At 38.7% G+C, this 23132-nt stretch overlaps 1 protein-coding gene across 11 annotated transcripts in view; it reads left to right on the top strand.

Annotated features, from left to right (window-relative positions):
- Nucleotides 1-23132, top strand: part of CSPP1 (centrosome and spindle pole associated protein 1) — a 170944-nt gene that overhangs the window by 138595 nt on the left and 9217 nt on the right. For all 11 annotated transcript variants that reach the window (XM_044245503.1, XM_044245500.1, XM_044245507.1 and 8 more), the window contains 4 exons: nt 14108-14247; nt 16550-16690; nt 18651-18697; nt 20829-20892. In XM_044245503.1, coding sequence (XP_044101438.1) covers nt 14108-14247; nt 16550-16690; nt 18651-18697; nt 20829-20892 — 392 coding nt within the window. The remainder of the gene's footprint in view (nt 1-14107; nt 14248-16549; nt 16691-18650; nt 18698-20828; nt 20893-23132) is intronic.

The raw sequence follows: 23132 nt of genomic DNA, 5'->3' as shown, positions 1-23132 counted from the left end.
TTGATTTGTTCTACTGTTCTTTTGGTTTCTATTTCATTGATTTCTGCTCTGATCTTTTATTAAATTTCTCTTCTCCAGCTGAGGTAAGACTGTATTTGCTGTCCTTTACCAGCTGTTATAGATATAAGGTCAGGTTGAGTATTTGAAACCTTTCTTATTTCTTGAGAAAGGCTCATACTGCCTTATCCTTCCCTCTTAGGACCCCCTTTGCTGCTGCCGAAAGGTTTTGAACAGCTGTGTTTTCATTTCCATTTGTTTCCATGAATTTTTAAAATTCTTCTTTAATTTCCTGGTTGACTCATTCATTCTTTAGTATGATGCTCTTTAGCCTCCATGTATTTGAGTTCTTTCCAACTTTCCCCTTGTGGTTCAGTTCTACTTTCAAAACATTGTGGTCTGAAAATATGCAGCGGGGGGCACCTGGGTGTCTCAGTAGGTTAAGCCTTTGCCTTCGGCTCAGGTCATGATCTCAGGGTCCTGGGATCAAACCCTGCATTGAGCTCTCTGCTCTGCGGGGAGCCTGCTTCCCCCCTCTCTCTCTGCCTTCAGCTCTGCCTACCTGATCCCTCTCTCTCTGTCAAATAAATAAATAAAATCTTAAAAAAAAAAAAAAAAAAAAAGAAAATATGCAGGGAATGATCCCCATCATTTGGTACCAGTTGAGACCTGATTTTGATTTGAGACCCAGGATGTGATATCTTCTGGAGAATGTTCCATGTGCACTGGAGAAGAATGTGTATTCTGTTGCTTTAGGATGGAGTGCCCTGAATATATCTGTGAAGTCCATCCGGACTAGTGTGTCATTCAATAGCCCTTGTTTCCCTGTTGAACTTCTGCTTCGATGATCTGTCCAATTCAGTTCCTGGGGTGTTAAAGTCCCCTACTATTATTGATGTGCTTCTTTGATTTAGTTATTAATTGGCTTGTATTTTTGGCTGCTCCCATGTTAGGGGCATAAGTATTTACAACTATTAGGTCTTCTTGTTGGATATACACTTTAATTATGATACAGTATCCTTCCTCATCCCGTATTACAATCTTTGGTTTAAAATCTAATTTGTCTGATACAAGAATTATTAACCCAGCTTTCTTTTGATGTCCCTTAACATGATTAATGGTTTTCCACCCCCTCAGTTTCAATCTGGAGGTGTCTTTCAGTCCAAACTGAGTCTCTTGCAGTGTATGGATGGGTCTTGCTTTTTTATTCAATTTGATACCCTGTGTCTTTTGGGGGCGTTTGGCCCATTTACATTCAGAGTAACTATTGAAAGATATGAACTTAGTGCCATTATATTACCTGTAAAGTCACTGTTTCTGTATATATTGTCTCTATTCCTTTCTGGTCTATGCTACTTTTGGGCTCTTTCTTTCTTTCTTTTTAATATTTCTTCCAGGGCTGGTTTAGTGATCACAAATTCTTACAGTTTCCGTTTGTCCTGGAAGCATTTTTATCCTTTCTTCAATTTTGAATGAGAGCCTTGCTGGATAAAGTATTTTTGGCTGCATATTTTTCGCATTTAGCCCCCAGAATATATCATGCCAGTTCTTTCTCGCCTGCCAGGTCTCTGTGGGTAGGTCTCCTGCCAGTCTAATGTTTCTATCCTTGTAGGGACCTCTTGTACCAAGCTCCTTTCAGGAATTTCTCCCTGTGTCTGAGAGTAGCAAGTTTAACTATTATATGTCAAGGTGCTGACCTATTTTACCTGATTTTGAGACATGTTCTCTGTGCATCCTGGACTTGAATGCCTATTTCCTATCCCAGATTAGGGAAGTTTTCTGCTATAATTTGCTCCAGTATACCTTCTCCCCTTCTCCCTTTCCTCTACTGGGATCCCATTCTAACATTGTTTTGGTTTATGGTATCACTTACATCTCGAATTCTCCCCTTTATAGCCAGTTGTTGTTTATCTCTTTTTTTTTCAGCTTCTTTATTCTCCATCATTTGATCTTCTGTATCACTAATTCACTCTTTTGCCTCATTATTGTGACAGAGTCTCCATTTTTTAAAAAAGATTTTATTTATTTATTTAACAGACAGAGATCACTAGTACGCAGAGAGGCAGGCAGAGAGGGAGAGGAGGAAGCAGGCTCCCTGCTGAGCAGAGAGCTCGATATGGGGCTCAATCCCAGGACCCTGGGATCATGACCTGAGCCGAAGGCAGAGGCTTTAACCCGCTGAGCCACCCAGGCGCCCTAGAACCTCCATTTTTATTGCATTTCATTAATAGCCTTTTTTTATCTAGTTCTTTTATTTTTTTCCAGGATAGGCTTCTGTAATGTCTTCTATGCTTTTTACAAGCCTAGCTAGTGCTTTTATAATCATTATTCTGAATTCTAGTTCTGATCTTTTATTCATGTCCATACTAATTAGGTCTCTGGCCTTCATTACTGCCTCTTGTTCTCTTTTTTGAGGTGAGGTTTTTTTTTTTTTTTTTAATTTTTCATTTTTCATGAACATACATTTTTATCCCCAGGTGTACAGGTCTGTGAATCGCCAGGTTTACACACTTCACAGCACTCACCATAGCACATACCCTCCCCAATGTCCATAACCCCCCCCCTCCCAAGCCCCCTCCCCCCAGCAACCCTCAGTTTGTTTTGTAAGATTAAGTCACTTATGTTTTGTCTCCCTCCTGATCCCATCTTGTTTCATTTATTCTTTTCCTATGCCCCAAACCCCCCTTGTTGCATCACCACTTCCTCATATCAGGGAGATCATATGATAGTTGTCTTTCTCTGATTGACTTATTTCGCTAAGCGTGATACCCTCTAGTTCTATCCACGTCATCGCAAATGGCAAGATTTCATTTCTTTTGATGGCTGCATAGTATTCCATTGTGTATATATATCACCTCTTCTTTATCCATGGATAAAGAACATCTGATGGACATCTAGGTTCTTTCCATAGTCTGGCTATTGTAGACATTGCTGCTATAAATATTCGGGTGCATATGCCCCTTCGGATCACTACATTTGTATCTTTATAGTAAATACCCAGTAGTGCAGTTGCTGGGTCGTAAGGTAGCCCTATTTGCAACATTTTAAGGAACCTCCATGCTCTTTTCCAGAGTGGTTGCACCAGCTTGCGTTCCCACCAACAGTGTAGGAGGGTTCCCCTTTCTCCACATCCTCGTCAGCATCTGTCATTTCCTGACTTGTTAATTTTAGCCATTCTGACTGGTGTGAGGTGATATCTCATTGTGGTTTTGATTTGTATTTGTCTGATGCCAAGTGATGTGGAGCACTTTTTCATGTGTCTGTTGGCCATCTGGATGTCTTCTTTGCAGAAATGTCTGTTCATGCCCTCTGCCCATTTCTTGATTGGATTATTTGTTCTTTGGGTGTTGAGTTTACTAAGTTCTTTATAGATTTTGGACACTAGCCCTTTATCTGATATGTCGTTTGCAAATATCTTCTCCCATTGTGTCACTTGTCTTTTGGTTTTGTGAACTGTTTCCTTTGCTGTGCAAAAGCTTTTGATCTTGATAAAATCCCAATAATTCATTTTTGCCCTTGCTTCCCTTGCCTTTGGTGATGTTCCTAGGAAGATGTTGCTGCAGCTGAGGTCGAAGAGGTTCTGCCTGTGTTCTCCTCAAGGATTTTGATGGATTCTTTCTCACACTGAGGTCTTTCATCCATTTTGGGTCTATTTTTGTGTGTGGTATAAGGAAATGGTCCAATTTCATTTTTCTGCATGTGGCTGTCCAATTTTCCCAACACCATTTATTGAAGAGGCTGTCTTTTTTCCATAGGACATCCTTTCTTGCTTTGTTGAAGATTAGTTGACCATAGAGGTGAGGGTCTATTTCTGGGCTCTCTATTCTGTTCCATTGATCTATGTGTCTGTTTTTGTGCCAGTACCAAGCTGTCTTGATGATGACAGCTTTGTAATAAAGCTTGAAGTCCGGAATTGTGATGCCACCATCTTTGGCTTTCTTTTTCAATATTCCTTTGGCTATTCGAATTCTTTTCTGGTTCCATATAAATTTTAGGATTGTTTGTTCCATTTCTTTGAAAAAGATGGATAGTACTTTGATAGGAATTTCATTAAATGTGTAGATTGCTTTAGGTAGCATAGACATTTTCACAATATGTGTTCTTCCAATCCAGGAGCATGGAACATTTTTCCATTTCTTTGTGTCTTCCTCCATTTCTTTCATGAGTACTTTATAGTTTTCTGAGTATAGATTCTTTGCCTCTTTGGTTAGGTTTATTCCTAGGTATCTTATGGTTTGGGGTGCAATTGTAAATGGGATTGACTCCTTACTTTCTCTTTCTTCTGTCTTGTTGTTGGTGTAGACAAATGCAGCTGATTTCTGTGCATTGATTTTGTATCCTGACACTTTACTGAATTCCTGTACAAGTTCTAGCAGTTTTGGAGTCGAGTCTTTTGGGTTTTCCACATATAATATCATATCATCTGTGAAGAGTGATAATTTGACTTCTTCTTTGCCGATTTGGATGCCTTTAATTTCCTTTTGTTGTCTGATTGCTGAGGCTAGGACTTCTAGTACTATGTGGTGATAATGGACATCCCTGCCGTGTTCCTGACCTTGGCGGGAAAGTGTTCAGTTTTTCTCCATTGAGAATGATATATGTGGTGGGTTTTTCAAAGATGGCTTTGATAATGTATGTGCCCTCTATCCCTACATTTTGAAGAGTTTTGATCAGAAAGGGATGTTGTACTTTGTCAAATGCTTTTTCAGCATCTATGAGAGTATCATATGGTTCTTGTTCTTTCTTTTATTGATATGTTGTATCACATTGATTGATTTGCGAATGTGGAACCAACCTTACAGCCCTGGAATAAATCCCACTTGGTCGTGGTGAATAATCTTTTTAATGTACTGTTGAATCCTATTGGCTAGTATTTTAGTGAGAATTTTCGCATCTGTGTGTATCAAAGATATTGGTCTGTAGTTCTCTTTTTTGATGGGATCCTTGTCTGGTTTTGGGGTCAAGGTGATGTTGGCCTCATAAAATGAGTTTGGAAGTTTTCCTTCCATTTCTATTTTTTGGAACAGTTTCAGGAGACTAGGAATTAGTTCTTCTTTAAATGTTTGGTAGAATTCCCTCGGAAAGCTGTCTGGCCCTGGGCTTTTGTTTGCTTGGAGATTTTTGATGACTTTTTCAATCTCCGTACTGGTTATGGGTCTGTTCAGGCTTTGTATTTCTTCCTGGTTCAGTTGTGGTAGTTTACATGTCTCTAGGAATGCATCCATTTCTTCCAGATTGTTAAATTTGTTGGCGTACAGTTGCTCATAGTATGTTCTTATAATTGTCTGTATTTCTTTGGTGTTCGTTGTGATGTCTCCTCTTTTATTCATGATTCCTCTTGTGATTGAGTTCTAGCTTCAGAGCATTGTGGTCTGAAAATACTCAGGGAATGATCCCAATCTTTTGATACCGGTTGAGACCTGATTTAGGACCCAGGATGTGATCTGTTCTGGAGAATGTTCCATGTCCACTAGAGAAGAATGTGTATTCTGTTGCTTTGGGATGAAATGTTCTGAATATAGCTGTGATGTCCATCTGGTCCAGTGTGTCATTTAACGCCTTGATTTCCTTGTTGATCTTTTGCTTGGATGATCTATTTCAGTGAGGGGAGTGTTAAAGTCCCCTATTATTATTGTATTATTGTTGATGTGTTTCTTTGATTTTGTTATTAATTGCTTTATGTAGTTGGCTGCTCCCAGGATGGGTGCATAGATATTTAAAATTATTAGATCTTCTTGTTGGACAGATCCTTTGAGTATGATATAGTGTCCTTCCTCATCTCTTATTATAGTCTTAGGTTTAAAATCTAATTGATCTAATATAAGGATTTCCACACCTGCTTTCTTCTGATGTCCATTAGCATGGTAAATTCTTTTCCACCCCCTCACTTTAAATCTGGAGGTCTCTTCAGGTTTAAAATGAGTTTCTTGTAGGCAACATACAGATGGGTTTTTTTTTTTAATCCATTCTGATACCCTGTGTCTTTTGATTGGGGCATTTAGCCCATTTACATTCATGGTAATTATTGAGAGATATGATTTTAGTGCCATTGTATTGCCTGTCAGGTGACTGTTGCTGTATATTGTCTCTGTTCCTTTCTGATCTACCACTTTTAGGCTCTCTCTTTGCTTAAAGGACCCCTTTCAATATTTCCTGTAGAGCTGGTTTAGTGTTTGCAAATTCTTTCAGTTTTTGTTTGTCCTGGAAGAGATTAAAATAATCTCTCCTTCTATTTTCAATGATAAGTTAGCTGGATATAGTATTCTTGGCTGCATGTTTTTCTCGTTTAGTGCTCTGAATATATCATGCCAGCTCCTTCTGACCTGCCAGGTCTCTGTGGATGAGTCTGCTGCCAATCGAATATTTTTACCATTTCATGTTACAGACTTCTTTTCCCGGGCTGCTTTCAGGATTTTCTCTTTGTCACTAAGACTTGTAAATTTTACTATTAGGTGACGGGGTGTGGACCTATTCTTGTTGATTTTGGGGGGGGGGTTCTCTGCACTTCCTGGATTTTGATGTTTGTTTCCTTTGCCATATTGGGGAAATTCTCTTCAATAATTCTCTCCCCTATTCCATCTGCTCCCCTCTCTCTTTCTTCTTCTTCTGGAATCCCAATTATTCTAGTGTTGTTTCGTCTTATGTTGTCACTTATCTCTCGAATTCTGCCCTCGTGGTCCAGTAGCTGTTTGTCCCTCTTTTGCTCAGCTTCTTTATTCTCTGTCATGTGGTCTTCTATATTGCTAATTCTTTCTTCTGCCTCATTTATCCTAGCAGTGAGAGCTTCCATTTGTGATTGCACCTCATTAATAGCTTTTTTGATTTCAACTTGGTTAGATTTTAGTTCTTTTATTTCTCCAGAAAGGGCTTTTATATCTCCCGAGAGGGTTTCTCTAATATTTTCCATGTCTTTTCGAGCCCGGCTAGAACCTTGAGAATCATCATTCTGAACTCTAGATCTGACATATTACCAATGTCTGTATTGATTAGGTCCCTAGCCTTCGGTACTGACTCTTGTTCTTTTTTTTGTGGTGAATTTTTCTGCCTTGTCATTTTTTCCAAATAAGTGTATAAGAAAGAGCAAGTAAAATACTAAAAGGGTGGCAACAACCCCAGGAAAATAAGTTTTAACCAAATCAGAAGAGATCCCAAATTGTGAGGGGGGAGAAAGGGGATAAAAAAAGGTTCAGAAAAAGGAAAAAAAAAAAAAGAAGATAAAAGAAAAAAGAATTAATTAAAAAAAGAAAAGGGAAAAGAAATAAAGAAAAAGTATAAAAAAGAAAAAAATATAAGATAAACTAGTTAAGAAACATTAAAAAAGAAAAGGGCAAAAGTTAAAAAAATTTAGCAGAAGAAAAAAAATTCAAAAAGAAAAAAAATTAAATTAACTGCAAGACTAAAGAATCATGGGGAGAAAGCCATGAGTTCCGTGCTTTGCTTTCTCCTCCTCTGGAATTCCGCTGCTCTCCTTGGTATTGAAACTGCACTCCTTGGTAGGTGAACTTGGTCCTAGCTGGACTTCTTGTTGATCTTCTGGGGACGGGCCTGTTGTAGTGATTCTCAAGCATCCCTGTCCCAGGCGAAATTGCAGCGCCCTTACCACGGGCCGGGCCCGCTGAGTAATCCGCTCGGGTTTGCCTTCGGGAGCTTTTGTTCCCTGAGCGCTTTCCGTAGATTTCCGGAGGACGGAAATAAAAATGGTGGCCTCCCAGTCTCTGGCGGGGAGGAGCCGAGAGCCCGGGGCCCCACTTATCAGTGCGCCCTTGGAGAACAGCGCCCAATTACTCCCGGCTCCCTGGCCTCCCGCCATGCTCCGAGCTCACTGAATCTGTGACCGGTTCAAGGTAACCCCGAGCTGGAAGCTTACTCCTCGGCTCTGTCTCTTCCCCGTTCTAATACCTGCAAGCTCTGCGACACTCAGACACCCCCGATCCTTCCGTGACCCCGTGAGGCCTTGGGCCACACTGACCACGCGTGAGCTTCACCCCGGTTTAGCCTCTGGAGCGTTGTCCCTCAGCGGAACAGACTTTTAAAAGTCCTGATTTTGTGCTTCGTTGCTCTGCTGCTTGCCAGGATCGGCCCCTCTCCCCGTGGTCTATCTTCCCGTCGCTTTGGATTCACTTCTCCGCCAGTCTCACCTTTCAGAAAGTGGTTGATTTTCTGTTTCTAGAATTGCCGCTCTTCTTCTCTTTGATCTCCTGTTGGATTTGTAGGTTTTTGCAATCTTTAGATAAGCTATCTAGCTGTTCTCCTGCTAGCTGAAGTAGTCTCAGTCTGCTACTTCTCTGCCATCTTCACTCCTCCCCGAGGTGAGTTTTTTTTGTCTTGTCATTCTGTCCAGAGAAGAATAGATGAACAAGAGAACAAAATACTAAAGTGGCAACAATGACTCCAGATAATTATAGAGGAGGACTATTAATTATAATTCATAATTATTATAATTTATGTTAATTACAATAATCAGATTATATAATAATAAATTATAGTTTATAATTATATAAATTATAATTAATATTAATTATAATAATCAGAGGAGACGTTAAACCAGAAAAAATAAAAATTTAAAAAAAGGGAGTGAGAGAATATAATCAGACAGGTGAGCAGAACAGAGCAATACATTGGATCCTGTGTGTATTTTTGTCTGTTTATTAGAAAACTAGATTCCAAAATTGTAAGGAAAGAAAAACTTAAACATGTTCATAAATAAAATTAAATACAATAAAGTTTAGAATGTTACTGTAAAAAAATGAGAATTAAAAGGCAAATAAAGGGAATATCAACAGACAGGTGAACAGAACAGAGCAATACACTACATCCTGAGTGTATTTTGGTCTGTTTGTTAGAAGAAACTGCATCCTAAAATTGTAAAGAAAGAAAAACTTTTATATATGTACAAAAATAAATTTAAGTACAATGAAAAACTAGAATGTTACTGTAAACATGAAAATTTTAAAAGATTTTTTTAAAGTTGATAAAAAATAAGAAATTGGTTGAAAAAGAGCAGAAAAATTAAAACCAAAAGCCTAAGAATTGTGGCAAAAGACCATAAATTCCATATACTGTTTTCCCTTAGTTCTGGAGTTTTGCAGTTCTGTGTAATGGCTAAACTTGGTCTTGGCTGGATGTTCTTGTTGATCTTCTGGGAAAGGGTCTGTTCTGCTGATTCTCAAGTGTCTTTGCTTCAATCAGAACTGCATTGACCTTGCCAGGGGGCCATGCTAAGTACAGTGGTCCAGATGATCTGTGTGGTTTTGTTCCCTGAAAACTTTCTGCTCTACTTTAGAGGATGAGAATGACAATGGCAGCCTCCCAATCTCTGGCCCCACAGTGAAAGGTCGGGGCCCACTCCTCAGCGCACCCTCACGGATAAGCGGTCAATTACATCTATCTCCCTGGTCTCCATATGTACTTCTGTGCTCACTCAGCTTGGACCCAAGTGTTTCTGTCTTAGGTATGCAACTCAATTGGAGTCTCCAAACCCTGAGCCTCCTATGGCGCACACTTGCGCCGCTGCTTCCCTGGGGAAAAAAGGGTTAGTTCTGCCACTTGTTGGACCCCTGCTTGGAGTGCAGTTGCCAAGCTGTTTGGTAGTTCATGATTTATGGAAACACTGAGAGCCGCACCTGGGCTTTCTGATTGCAGCCCGCTTCCCCATTTCAAACCCTAGGAGCTCTGCCACCCTTAGGCATCCCCAGTCTTTCTGTGACCCTGAGGATCCTAAGACCATACTGTCTCACCTAGGTTTCTGCTCTATTTCAGCACCTGAGTGTGCCTTTCAGGCAGGGCCATCCCTTACTGATTTTGTGCTTGGCTGCTGTATCTGTTTCTGATGTTGGTTTAGGGAGGCTCCGTCCCCCTGGGGTTTACCCTCCCATATTTATAGCTTTGGATTCATTTCTCCACACCTCCTACCTTGCAGAAAGTGGTCGCTTTTCTATTTGTAGAGTTGCAGCTATTCTTTTTTAGATCTCGGGATGAGTTCATAGGTATTCAGAATGATTTGATAGCTACTGGTTGAATTCCTGTAGCCAGACAAAATTAAGGTCTGCTGTTTCTCTCCTATCTTGGACTGTCTCCACCAATATTCTCTTAGACTCTTAGACATTCTTGAATTTTATGTAGATTAAGTTGCCTTCATAAAACATTTATCCATACCTGTTGAATCTATTCTCTGTAACATATGGGATATTTAATGTATATTTATTTAACCTAATATAAAACATTTATATTGAGTGTTTTATCTGTCCTTCCTTACTGCCAATAATATATTTATGGTGATGATGATGATGGTGGTGGTGGTGGTGATGGGGACAGAGATGTTGGGGTGGGGGAGGAAGAAAGTAGTAGTATTTTTTGAAGGAATACCAGAAATACTAGCCCTAATCATGAAATGTTTGATAGCATTAGACTTAGTAAAGAATGAGTTTGTGGTGGCACACCGTTCTTCCAGGTTTATCTGAGAATGGACTCTTTGTCTCATCACAGAAATCAGTGAGTGAAAATAATTGATTAATTTCAGTCCTTATGTACACAAGGCAAATTGGTGCAGAAGTTGCTTTGTAAGCTACTCTAAGTGGTAGGGAAGTCCACGCTGAGAAAGAGATAGTTGAAACAATACTAGAAAATTATGAGGACATTCTCTTTACTTTCCCTTTTTTAGTCTTCTACAAAATCAGGCACCGAAATTTAGTCTTTGAGGGGGAAAATGATATAGGAACAAAACTTCAGAGTTGGAATAATCATAGACAATTACATTTTAAAACTATGTTTTACATTTTCCATCAACAATCTATTTTATAAAATACTTACTTTATAGAAAATAACTTCTAGATTATTAAACATTTCTGATCATTTTTGCCAAAAGGACTCATAAATTTTTTAAAGTACTATTCTTCAAACTACAGATTGCAGTCTTTTGGTAGATTTTAAAATCAAGAAAGTAGATAACTACCACACTTATTTTTTAAAAGGGGTTTTTTTTTTTTAAATAAATGATTTATCTAGGCATCATTTTAAATTAAAGAAGAGTTGTAAACATAGTACAGAGTTTCCATATGACCCTCACTTAGTTTTCCCAATTGTTAACATCTTGTGTTACTAGAGTCTGACTGTCACTAATAGTGGAACATTACTATTAAATTCCAGCCTTTTTGGATTTCTCCTGTTTTTCTATTAATGTTCTCTTTCTGTTCCAGAGTCTAATCAATATAGGTACCACATTGCATTTATTTGTCATATCTCCTAGTCTCCCCTGGTCTAGGACAGTTTCTTAGTCTTTTCTTTGTTTTCATGACTGTGACAGTCTGGAGGAGTATTGGCCAGGTAGAATCCTATAAGAATATCTCCCAGTCTGTGTTTATCTAAAATTTACTCATGATTAGACTGGTGTTAAAGGTCTTTGGACAGAAGAGCTCAGGGTAGATGGTCCTTTCATCACATTAGATAACAAAGGTATATGGCATCTACATGACATTCCTGGGGATGGGAACCTTCATCATTTGGTTAAAGTAGAGTTTGCCAGGTTTGTCTGCTCAGTTACTATTCTTAGGACTAGAATCAACAAATTTGGCACACAGCTTAGGAGGTAGAATTAAGCTCCATCTCCTGTAGATGGGGTTAGTTATCTATATATATTATTTAGAGTTTTTTTGTAAGAAATATTTGTCCCTTCTTGGGGAGCTTGGGTGGTTGAGTTGGTTGAGCATCAGACTTGATTTCTGCTCCAGTCATGATCTTGGAGTTATGTAATCGAGCTCCATGCTGGGCTCTGAGCTCAGTGGGGAGTCTCCTTCTCTCTCTTTCTCCTTTTGCCCTTCCCCCTGCTTGTGCTCTTGCATTCTCCCTCTCTTTCTCTCTCTAGAATAAATAAATCTTAAAAAAAAAATTGCCTCTTCTCTTCCCTTTATTTATTCAATTTTGTGTATATTTATTTTGTACTTTGGGGTATAATCCATTCTCTGTTCTTTCTGAGCACTTCCTCTTTGGTATTATAAGACACACTCCAGGATCCTCTTGTATCTCCCCTACCCCAGCCCTGAAATCAGCCATTTCTCCAGAAAGCCATGTTTCCTCATGGAGAATGGTATTTAGAAACCAAGCTCTGGATGTTGGGTATGCTTGCTGGGTGTCTTTGCTTCTGGATCCTATTAGTGGACAGAGCTAGGTAATTTAATATATGTATGTTTACTAAGTCATAAACATATCTGTCATTATTCCTGGTCTATCATTTTGTATATTTATTAAATTTATAGTGATGTTTAAGACTGTAATCCAGTATGTGATAGGAGTTTAATATAGCAGCTTAACCTCCAAGCTTGGTTGGCTAAGAAAACAGAGTGAGAAAATTTCAAAAATACAGAATGGCTAGATAATGAAATGTTAACACATGCTGGTAGTTTTCAATGGACAATTCTATTTTATTTATCAACTATTTCTAAGTAATTGAGAGGTCAGTATAGTTATTTTAATTTACTTTGTGATGTTATGAATGTCTTCACTATTGCAGCTTTGCATATTTAAATATGCATGTTTAACTTATTGACACTTATTTTCTTTGTTTCATTCATAAATTGAACACTGTACTGTCTTTTGACAAACTAATATAAGAGAAGCCAGGCAGCTTTTCAGTTTTCTCATTTTTAAGTGGTAACAATAATTTTTACCCCATGAGATTTTAGTGAAGAATAAAGAGATGTACGTATTTGAAAGTACCTTGTAAATTCTACATGCTAACTTAAGTTAGAGAATATATGTTAGATTGCCATCATTTAGCAAGAACTGGTTAAATACATTTACTTTGGTTTAATTTTCAATATGTATCACAATGAGAGACATTTGAGTTGATTCTTTATTCCAGTTTTATAAATTCTTTCACAAAAAGAATCTCTTATTCATTAATTAAGCTCACATTTTTGACCTCTTACTTTGTGTTAGGCACAAAACAAATATAGGCAGCTCATATCCAAGGAAGATCTAATAATCTAATTTCTAACTTAGCAGCCTATTTAACTTATAGCCATAATGGAAACTAGGCAGTTTAAACAGAGTTTAATGGCCTCCTAGAAGCCTTTTTAATATTTGTTTTGCATTGTAATGAATCTGTGTTGCATTTCCTGTCACCCTAGGTGGCTTACTATTTAGAGGTCTTTGTCAGCCTTGGCAGGGTACTTTTGTGACCCATGTGACTCCTTACCCTCACCAGGAAAGGAAACTCCAGGAGAGCCGTGGTATTGCCTTTCGGGATCAGAGCTGTTCCCATCTAGGTGCTTAGGGAAGATTTAGTGAATGAAGAAATGAAGGCAGGAGTTGGGCCAAGCCTCTGACAATTAATAGCTTAAATCCTCATTTTCAGAAATAGAGGGGCCTATCAAATGCTGCAGGAAGCACTGGTAGGTCTTTCCTTTCAGGGCCAGAGACACTGTCCCCCATCCCTTTCCTCTTCTTGGTCACTCCCCCAGAGCCCTAACAGGAAACTCACTAAACACCCTGCCCATTTTGTTAACTTCCTAGGTACCACAGAAGTAGAGTATTAAATGAACTAATTAGATAATTGAATTCCCTGAAAGTCCTTATAAAATTAGTGTTGGAGATTGTGGATAGTACCCTTTATATTGGGAAGTGTATTAATACCATATTTCTCTGTATAATTTTTATTTTAGGCTGAGGGGAAGATAACATTTATTGATTACCTAATATATGTCATATACAATGCTGGGTACTTTACAGTGTATAACTTCACTTAATTAGAAGGAATAGACATCATCTGCATCATACAGATGATGAAGTCAAGGTCAAACTGCCAGAAAACAGCAAAGCTGGTCTTTGAATCTTGGTTTTGCTGACTTCAAAGACTGGTCTTTCTACTATGTGAACATTCTAAGATAAAGTAACTCATTTACTCTCCTAATAAGGGCCTTTACATCAGAATATCTTGAGAGAGTACACTGACCTTTACTATATTTTTTAGTATAGGAGATTGAAATAACAGATATTAAAGTTTTGTAATATCGTGTGATATAAGATGCCAAATTTCTTGTAGAGGGAGTTAAATGTAAGCTCTGATTCTCCTCACATTAAAACACATTTACCTAAATTTGTCTTCTGTCTATAGGAAAAGAGAAAGGAATCCCATGGATATATTTGACATGGCTAGGCATCGGTTACAAGCTCCTGTCAGAAGACAGTCGCCTAAGGGCTTAGATGTTACTACTTTTCAGAATATTCATGACTTCAATGAGCTGAAAGATAGAGGTGAGTAGAATGCTGCTCTTTGAGATACAGCCTGTGTTCTAACCATATTCAAGTGCTTATTTGTATCCTTTTTCTAAAGTAAAATTTCATTTAGGATACCTATTTTAAAATATGATGAATAAAATTTCTATATATTTTAGTTCTTCATTTTACCAATCTAGTAGGTGAAACTTTAGTTTGTCTAACTCTTTTCTTTTGCAGAACATACAGCTTTTAAAGCCTCTCCGGAGTCAATTAGATCAGGTAGACTAAAGAGAAGAGTAGCACTTGTCATTAATGGAACGGCGACAAGGCAAGCTGAGCTTAGGAAAGAGACTGAGAAGGAACAGGCAGAGTGACTGGAGAATGTGGTATCCCGAAATCTAAGGGAAGAGAATATGTCAAGGAGAAAGGATCATTTAAGAGGAATAGTGCAAAGCATTGGTTGGATCAGAAGTCACTGGTGACCTCGGTTAGATCTTTTTCAGTGGAATTAGGGCACCAGAAGCCCATTAACATGGGAATGAGGATTGACTAGGAGGCAGTGTGTTGGAGGTAGTAAGCATAAGACAGCTCCTGGAGGAGGTAGGCTTGGCTGGGAAGGGGAGGAACTTAGGGTCCAGAGCTAGGGGAACAGGGTAGAATGCTAATGTGAAGGGCTGTGACAGGGTAAGAGGTGTGTGTAGGGTATGGGAGAAAGAAGGAATGAGGAGAGCATGGTCCCTGAGTAACTCAGGCAGGAGCAAATGGAGAATATTTGAAGGAAGAGAGTTGAGAAGATTTGATGTAGCACTTAGAAGGAGCAGAGAAAGCTTAGTAGAGAAATAGGATTACCAGGAGACATAGGTCCTGGGAGACTGAAAATGTATAGAAGAACCAAAATGTGTGTTATATGTGATTTTCCTTTTGGACCATGTAATAGAGTAGGTGTTGGAGTCAAAGTGGCAAATTGTTGGATATGTGGTCATATGATCTATACCAGATGAACCAGAACTGAACTTTTCTTCTTTTTGCTTTTTAAATTAGTATCTATTACAGAAAAAAAATTTTTTTAAAGATTTTATTTATTTATTTGACAGACAGAGATCACAAGTAGGCAGAGAGGCAGGCAGAGAGAGAGGAAGGGAAACAGGCTCTCCACTGAGCAGAGAGCCCAATGTGGGGCTCGATCCCAGTACCCTGGGATCATGACCTGAGCCGAAGGCAGAGGCTTAACCCACTGAACCACCCAGGCACCCCTATTACAGAAAGTTTTGAAAACACAGAAAACTAGAAAGGAAAATCACCTTGCTCAAACCACCTAAATATAAGCACCTAAATATAAGCACCATTCATATTTCTAGTCTTCTTTCTGAGCCTATTTAAAACAAAAACAAACAATAAACAAAAAAAAATAAAACTGTTACTTAATTTTCTCTTTTGTTTTTCATTTATATTTATAAGTGTCATCAATTACATTTACTATTGTCTTTTAATGCTATGATTTATTGATAATTTACTATATGCCAGGCAGTGTATTAAGTCAGTAGGTCTCAGAGTTTGGTCAGGGGACCTACGCAGTCAGACTGTTTTCATTAGAAGCCAAGACATTATTTGTCTTTTTCATGCTTATTCTCACATGGAATATGGTAATTGTGATAACTTTTGATCATAAAGCTTTTTACATATTTAGGATAATTTCTTTAAATTATATTCCAACAGTACAATTAGAGATCAAAGGGAATAATAGTTTCAAGGCTTTTTAGATATATGAACTACATTTTGTTCTCAAGATTTAAAAGTTAAGTTTTATCATTTTCATTCTGCTCACCTCGTATTCTTGAATTTGTGGCATAGATGAATTCTTAGATTGTCATTTCCTCCACTAATGACCTCTCTCCTAAAGTTCTAGCCAGTCTGCATTTATCTTGCTTTTTATATTTTAGGGACTGGCTGTGATTAGTGTCTAATGGCTCCCTGAGTTGTAGCCGTGTGACTGACTGCTTGGCTATATGTGCACATAGTTGCCCAGCTGTGTGCTCTGGGGGGAAATCTTGGGGAGTGGGGAAGTACGGATGGGGAATGCATAATAAGCTACTGCTTGTTCTGGGGTGGGGTGGGGGGGAGTTCCTTTTAATGTTGCTAAGTTTGTGAAAGGCCATTTACTTGCAGAATATTAATTTCGTGTTCTTGAGTTTTATGATAATTTTAATACATTTTGACTTTGGTGATACTTTATTATTGTTCCTCGATTTTGAAATTACATTCCTCATATGTTTACTGAAGTTTTATAAAATCTCCTTTGGAAACAAGATTGAACTTAGCTATATATTTTTTGTACTAGATTCAGAAACACGGGTTGACCTGAAGTTCATGTACCCAGATCCTCCAAGAGATCACCACACCTTAGAGATCCAGCAGCAAGCCCTGCTAAGAGAGCAGCAGAAGAAACTGAATAGAATGAAGATGCAGGAAGGTGCTGAAGGTAAGAAATCATCATTCCTATCTCAAAGAGTAGCACTGGGTTGTTTGTTGTTGTTGTTAGCCTTTTTTCTCTCTGTTGTTGATTGCAGTCCCAGGCAGCTTCCCACTGGTAGCTCCATGCTCACATGGCCCTTTTGGCAGATAGCCCCAGAAAAGGACAGGTCCCCGAGAGGGCTCTGATGGGTGTGGCTGAGGCACGTTATGGGTGAGAGGGGTCCAGGGAGGATGGAGTACCTCAGCTAGGCCACATGACATCTGCAGCAAGAAGTAGGAACCAAGGGAAGGAGTGCTGGGCAAACACTGCAGTGCCCTGTGGGGCATTTCTTTGCCATGTGTGTCTGACAGGTTTTGGTAGGGCATAAAATCTGTTCAGGGACACTGGGCTGTGAATGTGTGTTTGTATAATCAGCCAATCAACAGATGCTTCCTGAGTGCCTGTGGGAAGCACAGGTACTGACGCATATCCAGGGGATGTGGTGATGAATGAAATATGCTATTGCTGTCAAGGAGCTTATACTTTGTTGGAGGAGTTAGAGGCTAAATAAGCCTAAGCGTGCTGAGTGCTGCAAAGGAGAGATCTAGGGTCCCATGGGAGTATGGAACTGGGGGTAGGGGAGCACCTGACAGCAGAGTGGGGGTAGCTGCCTCACAGAGCACAGCATCTTGTGGGCCCCATTGGCCTAGAGTCCTGCAGGCCATTGAGGGTGGCCATGGAAAATAAATCCTAAAACACAACAGTCCAGTAACAAGAATAAGACATTCTCATTCTCAGGCCTCAGGATCTGAGGAAACTTTTTTGACCATGAGACATAATCACAGGAATAAGTTGCGCACCATTTTAGGCCCAGGTCAAGGCTTTGATAAAGATTGATATAGGGGAAGTCTTTCGTCCATCTGATACAGAACTTTTCACAATGGTCTCATCACCCTCTGACAGCATGGTAACCCACATTCAATGGCATGTCATCAGAGAAGAGAAACTAGTACATTTTTAAACTTTATAAGCATTTTGGTGGAATATTTCCTTAGGAGACCCTGCTGATCTGATGTGGTGCGGTCTTGGCATATTCGGCTGGTTAACTGAAAAGTAGTCCCCAGGTGGATAGATGCAGGTGCATTTGGGCACCGAGGGTATCCATCTTCCACAGCAGCCACCGACCAACTTCCAGTAAACTCTATGATGACTGAGTTCATAAGAATGTGGTTTAAATATGGTAAAATAATCACAAACATGGTATAAAATATTCTAAGAAGGAGTATAGGCTATCATTCATTCGTACCCTATTTATTCCCAAAGGCAGTCCCTAAAGGACAAAATGCACTATTGGATACACATAGGAAAACTGGTCAGATCAAAGAGGAGGGGGCTTTGTTTGGGGCACCTGTGTGGCTCAGTAGGTTAAGCCTCTGCCTTTGGCTCAGGTCATGATCTCAGGGTCCTGGGATCAAGCCTCACATCCGGCTCCCTGCTCAGCAGGGAGCCTGCTTCCCCCTCTCTCTCTGCCTGCCTCTCTGCCTACTTGTGATCTCTTTCTGTCAAATAAATCAATAAAATCTTTAAAAAAGGGGGGGGGCATTTGGGATACTTCCTCCAGAATCTCTGTGTAACTAGGTGCCTGGAGCTGAAAAATTCCAAGTGAGGGACCCGTGTTTAAGTCCACTCAGCAACTTTCTACCCAGATTGTGGAAATATGAGTGAAGCTTGAAGAATCCTGCATAATTTTCTTTTTCTGCAGACTTCAGTTTTATGTTCACAATGATTTTTACTTTTGTCTATTCAACTAGAATGGATGCTGAACTAGTTATAAATATATTTATATATATAATTATAAATTAATAAATAAGTAATAGCTTAACATTCTAAAATGTGATAGTTGAAAAAGAATTTACAGTAGAGAGCTAGTCACAAAGGATATTGTAAAAGTTTTTATTTTTAAATGTTTTTTCTCCATTAACTACAGCTGACTTGGATGCCATCCCAAGTGCTAAAGTACGGGACCGCAGAATGGTAAGAAACCAGTTACGATTTTCCAAGCTAATTTTTGGGGGATAAAAAATTTTTAGGAACATGGTAAGTGAGTAATCCAATTTTGAATGTTGAGTTAAGAAAGAATTTAACTCTTGTCTCATCCCTGTAGTGGGTATTTAGAGATATATTAGTGGAATATGTAGAGAGAAAGCATATTGTTATACGAAGTATATTGTGGTTACAAGACTTCAGAGCTAGGCTGTTCAGGTTGGTCTGTTTTTAGCCGTGTGACTTCAGGCAAGGTGTTTAATCTTAGTTTTAAACATGGTAAGTTTTGAGATGCCTGCTAGACAAACAGTTGGAACTGGCAAGTGGCAGACAGGTAAGGGAGTTCAGGGGAAAAGACTGAGGTTGGAAATAAATTTAACCTTCATACACACGAGTAACAGTAACACTATTATCGCATTTTCAGATTATAAAGGTAAGGCTCAGCTCAGCTGTTTTTGCCCAGGGTCACCAGTTGGTAGCTGTTGGTGCTTCATTTGAAGTGATAATGATGTTGCTAATAGCTACCAGTTAGAGAGTGACCACCCTATCTGTGCTAGGTACTTGATGTTTATTTCTCTCAAGTATACAAGATAATGCATTTTTTCTGTGACGGAAGAGGAAACGGTGGGCCCATGATCACGCAGTGGTAAGCTGCACAGCCCAGGCTTGAAACCAAGGTGGTCTTGAGAGCTCCTCCTTGTCCCCATGCCATCCCTATTCCTGAAATCTCTGCAGGTTGGTAGGTTTCTCTGAATGTGGCAGCCACATTTCTCAGTGAAAAGATACTGAAATTTAACAACTGGGATTTTGGTTAAAATCCCGGATTAAAATAACAAAATAACACCATATTTTGCTGAGTAGTAACTCAGGAGAAACAGCTTATCATGGCTGTTACCAAGAAGCTAATAAATTTTGGGGTCCTCATCTCCCTAGAAACTGGATGGTATAGGAAACACAAATGAAAAGTGGGGCAGGTTGTCATGGAGAAGATAGAGCTTACCTGGACTTGGATCACTTTTCAGATACATGAAGGACTCTGATGAGCAAGAGAGGCTGGGTGGTATGCAGTGCTAGGAACATCTGGTTCAGACCATTTGGTAAATATTAGAAGCTGTTCATGCCAAAAAGCAAAAGTAGAATCAGTAGGTGTTAAATGAAAAAGGAAAGTTAAATGCAACATACGGAAGAATTCAGTGATAATGCTGTGAATTCTGATAATGCTGTGTATTAGTGGAGTGTATTTAGAAATTAATGGTTAGCTCTTCAGTGAGTGGAGTGTTAGCACATCCTAGAAATCTGCTGGGGAAGTGGTGGTGTGTGACTTTAGGCTCCTTCCAACATATAAGGAGACCGTATTCTCTGTGTGTAAATCTGTTAATCTGTTATTTGAGAGCTCATTATAAACACAATCCTAGTGGTATTTTCCCCCCTACTCTTATGTTCCCTCTGTATCTGTGCTCTACCTTTGTGACAACTGCTGTCTCATAGGGCTGTCATTGTCTGAGGACACAGCCCTCTCTCCCCCGTGAGATTACGATCCACTCCACAGCAGAAACTCTTACTCATCTTTGTTCTGGCATGGAGGAAATAATAGGAAGTACACTGTACAAATGTACTGAAAGAATGAATGAATCTTGGCTGTGGTTTAAAGACTTAATTTTTATTTATTTATTTTTTAAGATATTACTTATTACTTATTTGTCAGATTGATAGAGAGAATAAAAGTTGGTGGAGGTGGCAGGCAGAGGGAGATGCAGACTCCCTGCTGAGCAAGGAGCCCCATGTGGGACGTAGTCACAGGACCCTGGGATCATGACCTGAGCCAAAGGCAGATACTTAATCAACTAAGCCAACCAGGCGTACCAGTTTAAAGACTTTTAATGTTTAATTGGGTTCATTGCTTCATACTGTTTTCATCGCAGTATTGTGACCCTAAATAAAACAGGTCTTTCTTTATTGGGCATTGGAATGTGGTGTAGGAGGCAAGCAGCCAGTCCTACCTTTCTCCATTCATTTTTTGCTAATTTTTGGGACAGTGTGGAGACTTGTGCCTCTTGGTACAAATTTGTTGTTTTTCCATACAGGACTAATAAAAATCATTAATACATGATGTTTCTTTTAGCCTAGAGAGGACTCCGATGATTTCTTGAAAACTTCATTATTGGAATCTGATAGTGCTTTTATTGGTGAGTATATTTCTTTTACCAATCTAGTTATTTAAATATTAAGCATTTATATTTCTTTTAAGTATATTTCTCCATACTTAACAAAATGAGCACTTCACTCTCTGTTTTGCAAGGTGGTAGAAAGGGAATGTTCTATTTTATTAACTTAATAATTATCAAATATGACTTACTCTGATTCTAAAAACTTTGTAACTAAAATGAACTTTAGTAGTCATAGGAAAGGTTCACACAAAAACCTGTACATGAATTTTCGTAACAGCTTTACTATAATAGCCAAAAACTGGAATCAGCCCAGATATCCTTCAGTAGATGAATGGTTAAAGTATAGTACATCCATTCAATGGAATACTACTAAGAGATCAGTGTGTCAGGATCAAGGATATTTTATCAGTATCAGTATCCTGGGTGTGAGACTGTTGCCTTCTTTTGCAAAACATTACCACTGGAGGGACCTGGCCAAAGTATGCAAAGGACCTCTTTGATTTCTTAAAACTGCATGTGAATCTTTCAATTTTAAAAGGTCAAAAGGCTATTCTTAGTTTTAAGGAAAAATAAATCTCACAGTACCTTTACGTATCTTGTTAAGTACTGTAATACACATGTAATTATGTACTCTGATCATAAGCATTTCTGCTGTCTTAGGGCCATCAGGGAATTAAATATCCTACATACTAGTTTTATTTCATGAGATGAAAATTCCATACTAGCCTATACTTTTTCTTTTAGTGAGTGTTTCTTTTCAGGGTGTCTCCAGGGTGTCATATTGTGGAGAGTAAGTACAGATAGAGAAACCAGGAGGAAGGAAATAGGATAGGGAGGTTGTCTATGGAGGCATCAGGGCAATGTGACCTGTTCCTGCCAAAAATTAAGACCGTTTGGGGGCACTCAAGATGGTGTCTTGGACTATTTCATTATATTAGACCAAAGATATAGCAATCTCTCTTCTTGATATCCCACAAATATCCTATGGTCATGACTGTTACCACTGTTCTGGTGAATGTGGGTAAGGCTTTTGTGTGTGTGTGATAACCTAGATGAGAAAGTTCTGAGGATCTAAATATGTAGCATGTTGACTACAGTTAACAGTACTGTACTGTAAACATGAACGTTGCTGTGAGAGTGGAGTTTTAATGTCCTCACCATAAGAAGAACAGCAAAATGGTAATTCTGTGAAGGAGGAAGAGGATGTGTTAACTAGCCTTCTTGTAAAAAAACATTTTGCAATATGTAATTGACCCTTGAACAAGAACTGTGCGGATCCACTTCTCTGTGGATTTTTTCTCTGTAAATACAGTACTGGGGAAAGTGTATTTTCTCAGTAACATTTTCTCTTTTTTTTTGGAAGAATAAATATATATTATATGTAACATATAAAGTATGTGTTGTTGTGTTATCAGTAAGGCTTCCAGTCAACAGTAAATTTTTTGAGGAGTCCAAAAGTATATGTGGCTTTTCAAACATGCAGGGCCCCTGCATTGTTCAAGGGTCAGCTACATATGTAATATCAGATCATCACATTGTGCACCTTAGACTTACACAGTGTTCTATGTCTGTAGTAAATTAAGCTGGAAAAAACACAAATTGACTATAAAAAAAAAATTCTATCAATAATAAGTTTCTAAAACAGAAAGCACCAGGTCCAGATAGCTTCACTGGTGGATTCTCCCAAATGTTTAGGGAAGAATTCTATCAATTCTCTACAACCTCTTCCAGAAAACAGAAAGATGGTCTTTTCAACAAATGGTGCTAGAACAACTGGACATCTACATGCAAGAAAAGGAATCTAGACACAGATCTTACGCCCTTCGACAGAACAACTCAAAGTGGACCATAAACCCAAATGTAAAATGCAAAATTATACAACTCCTAGAAGATAACAGAGGAGAAAACCTAGAAGAACTTAGGGATGATGATGACATTTTAAATACAATACCAGAGGTGTAATCTATGAGAGAGAGATTGGATAAGCCAGACTTCTTTAAAAACTTTTTCTTTAAAAACAGTGTCAAGCGAATGAGATGAAAAGCCAGAGACTAGGAGAAAACACTTGGCTAAAGACCCATCTGATAAAGGAATGTTAGCCAAAATATACAAAGAACTCTTAAAACTCAACAATAAGGAACAATTCAATTAAAAGATGGGCAAAAGATCCAAACATATTTCACTAAGGACCTACAGATGCCAAATAAGCATATGAAAATATGTCTTTAGGGAAATGTAAATTCATAACGAGATACCAC

The sequence above is a fragment of the Neovison vison genome, chromosome 4 (genome assembly GCF_020171115.1).
Source record: "Neovison vison isolate M4711 chromosome 4, ASM_NN_V1, whole genome shotgun sequence".
Taxonomy (NCBI): Eukaryota; Metazoa; Chordata; class Mammalia; order Carnivora; family Mustelidae; genus Neogale; species Neogale vison.
This window is presented reverse-complemented; position numbering and strand designations above follow the sequence as displayed.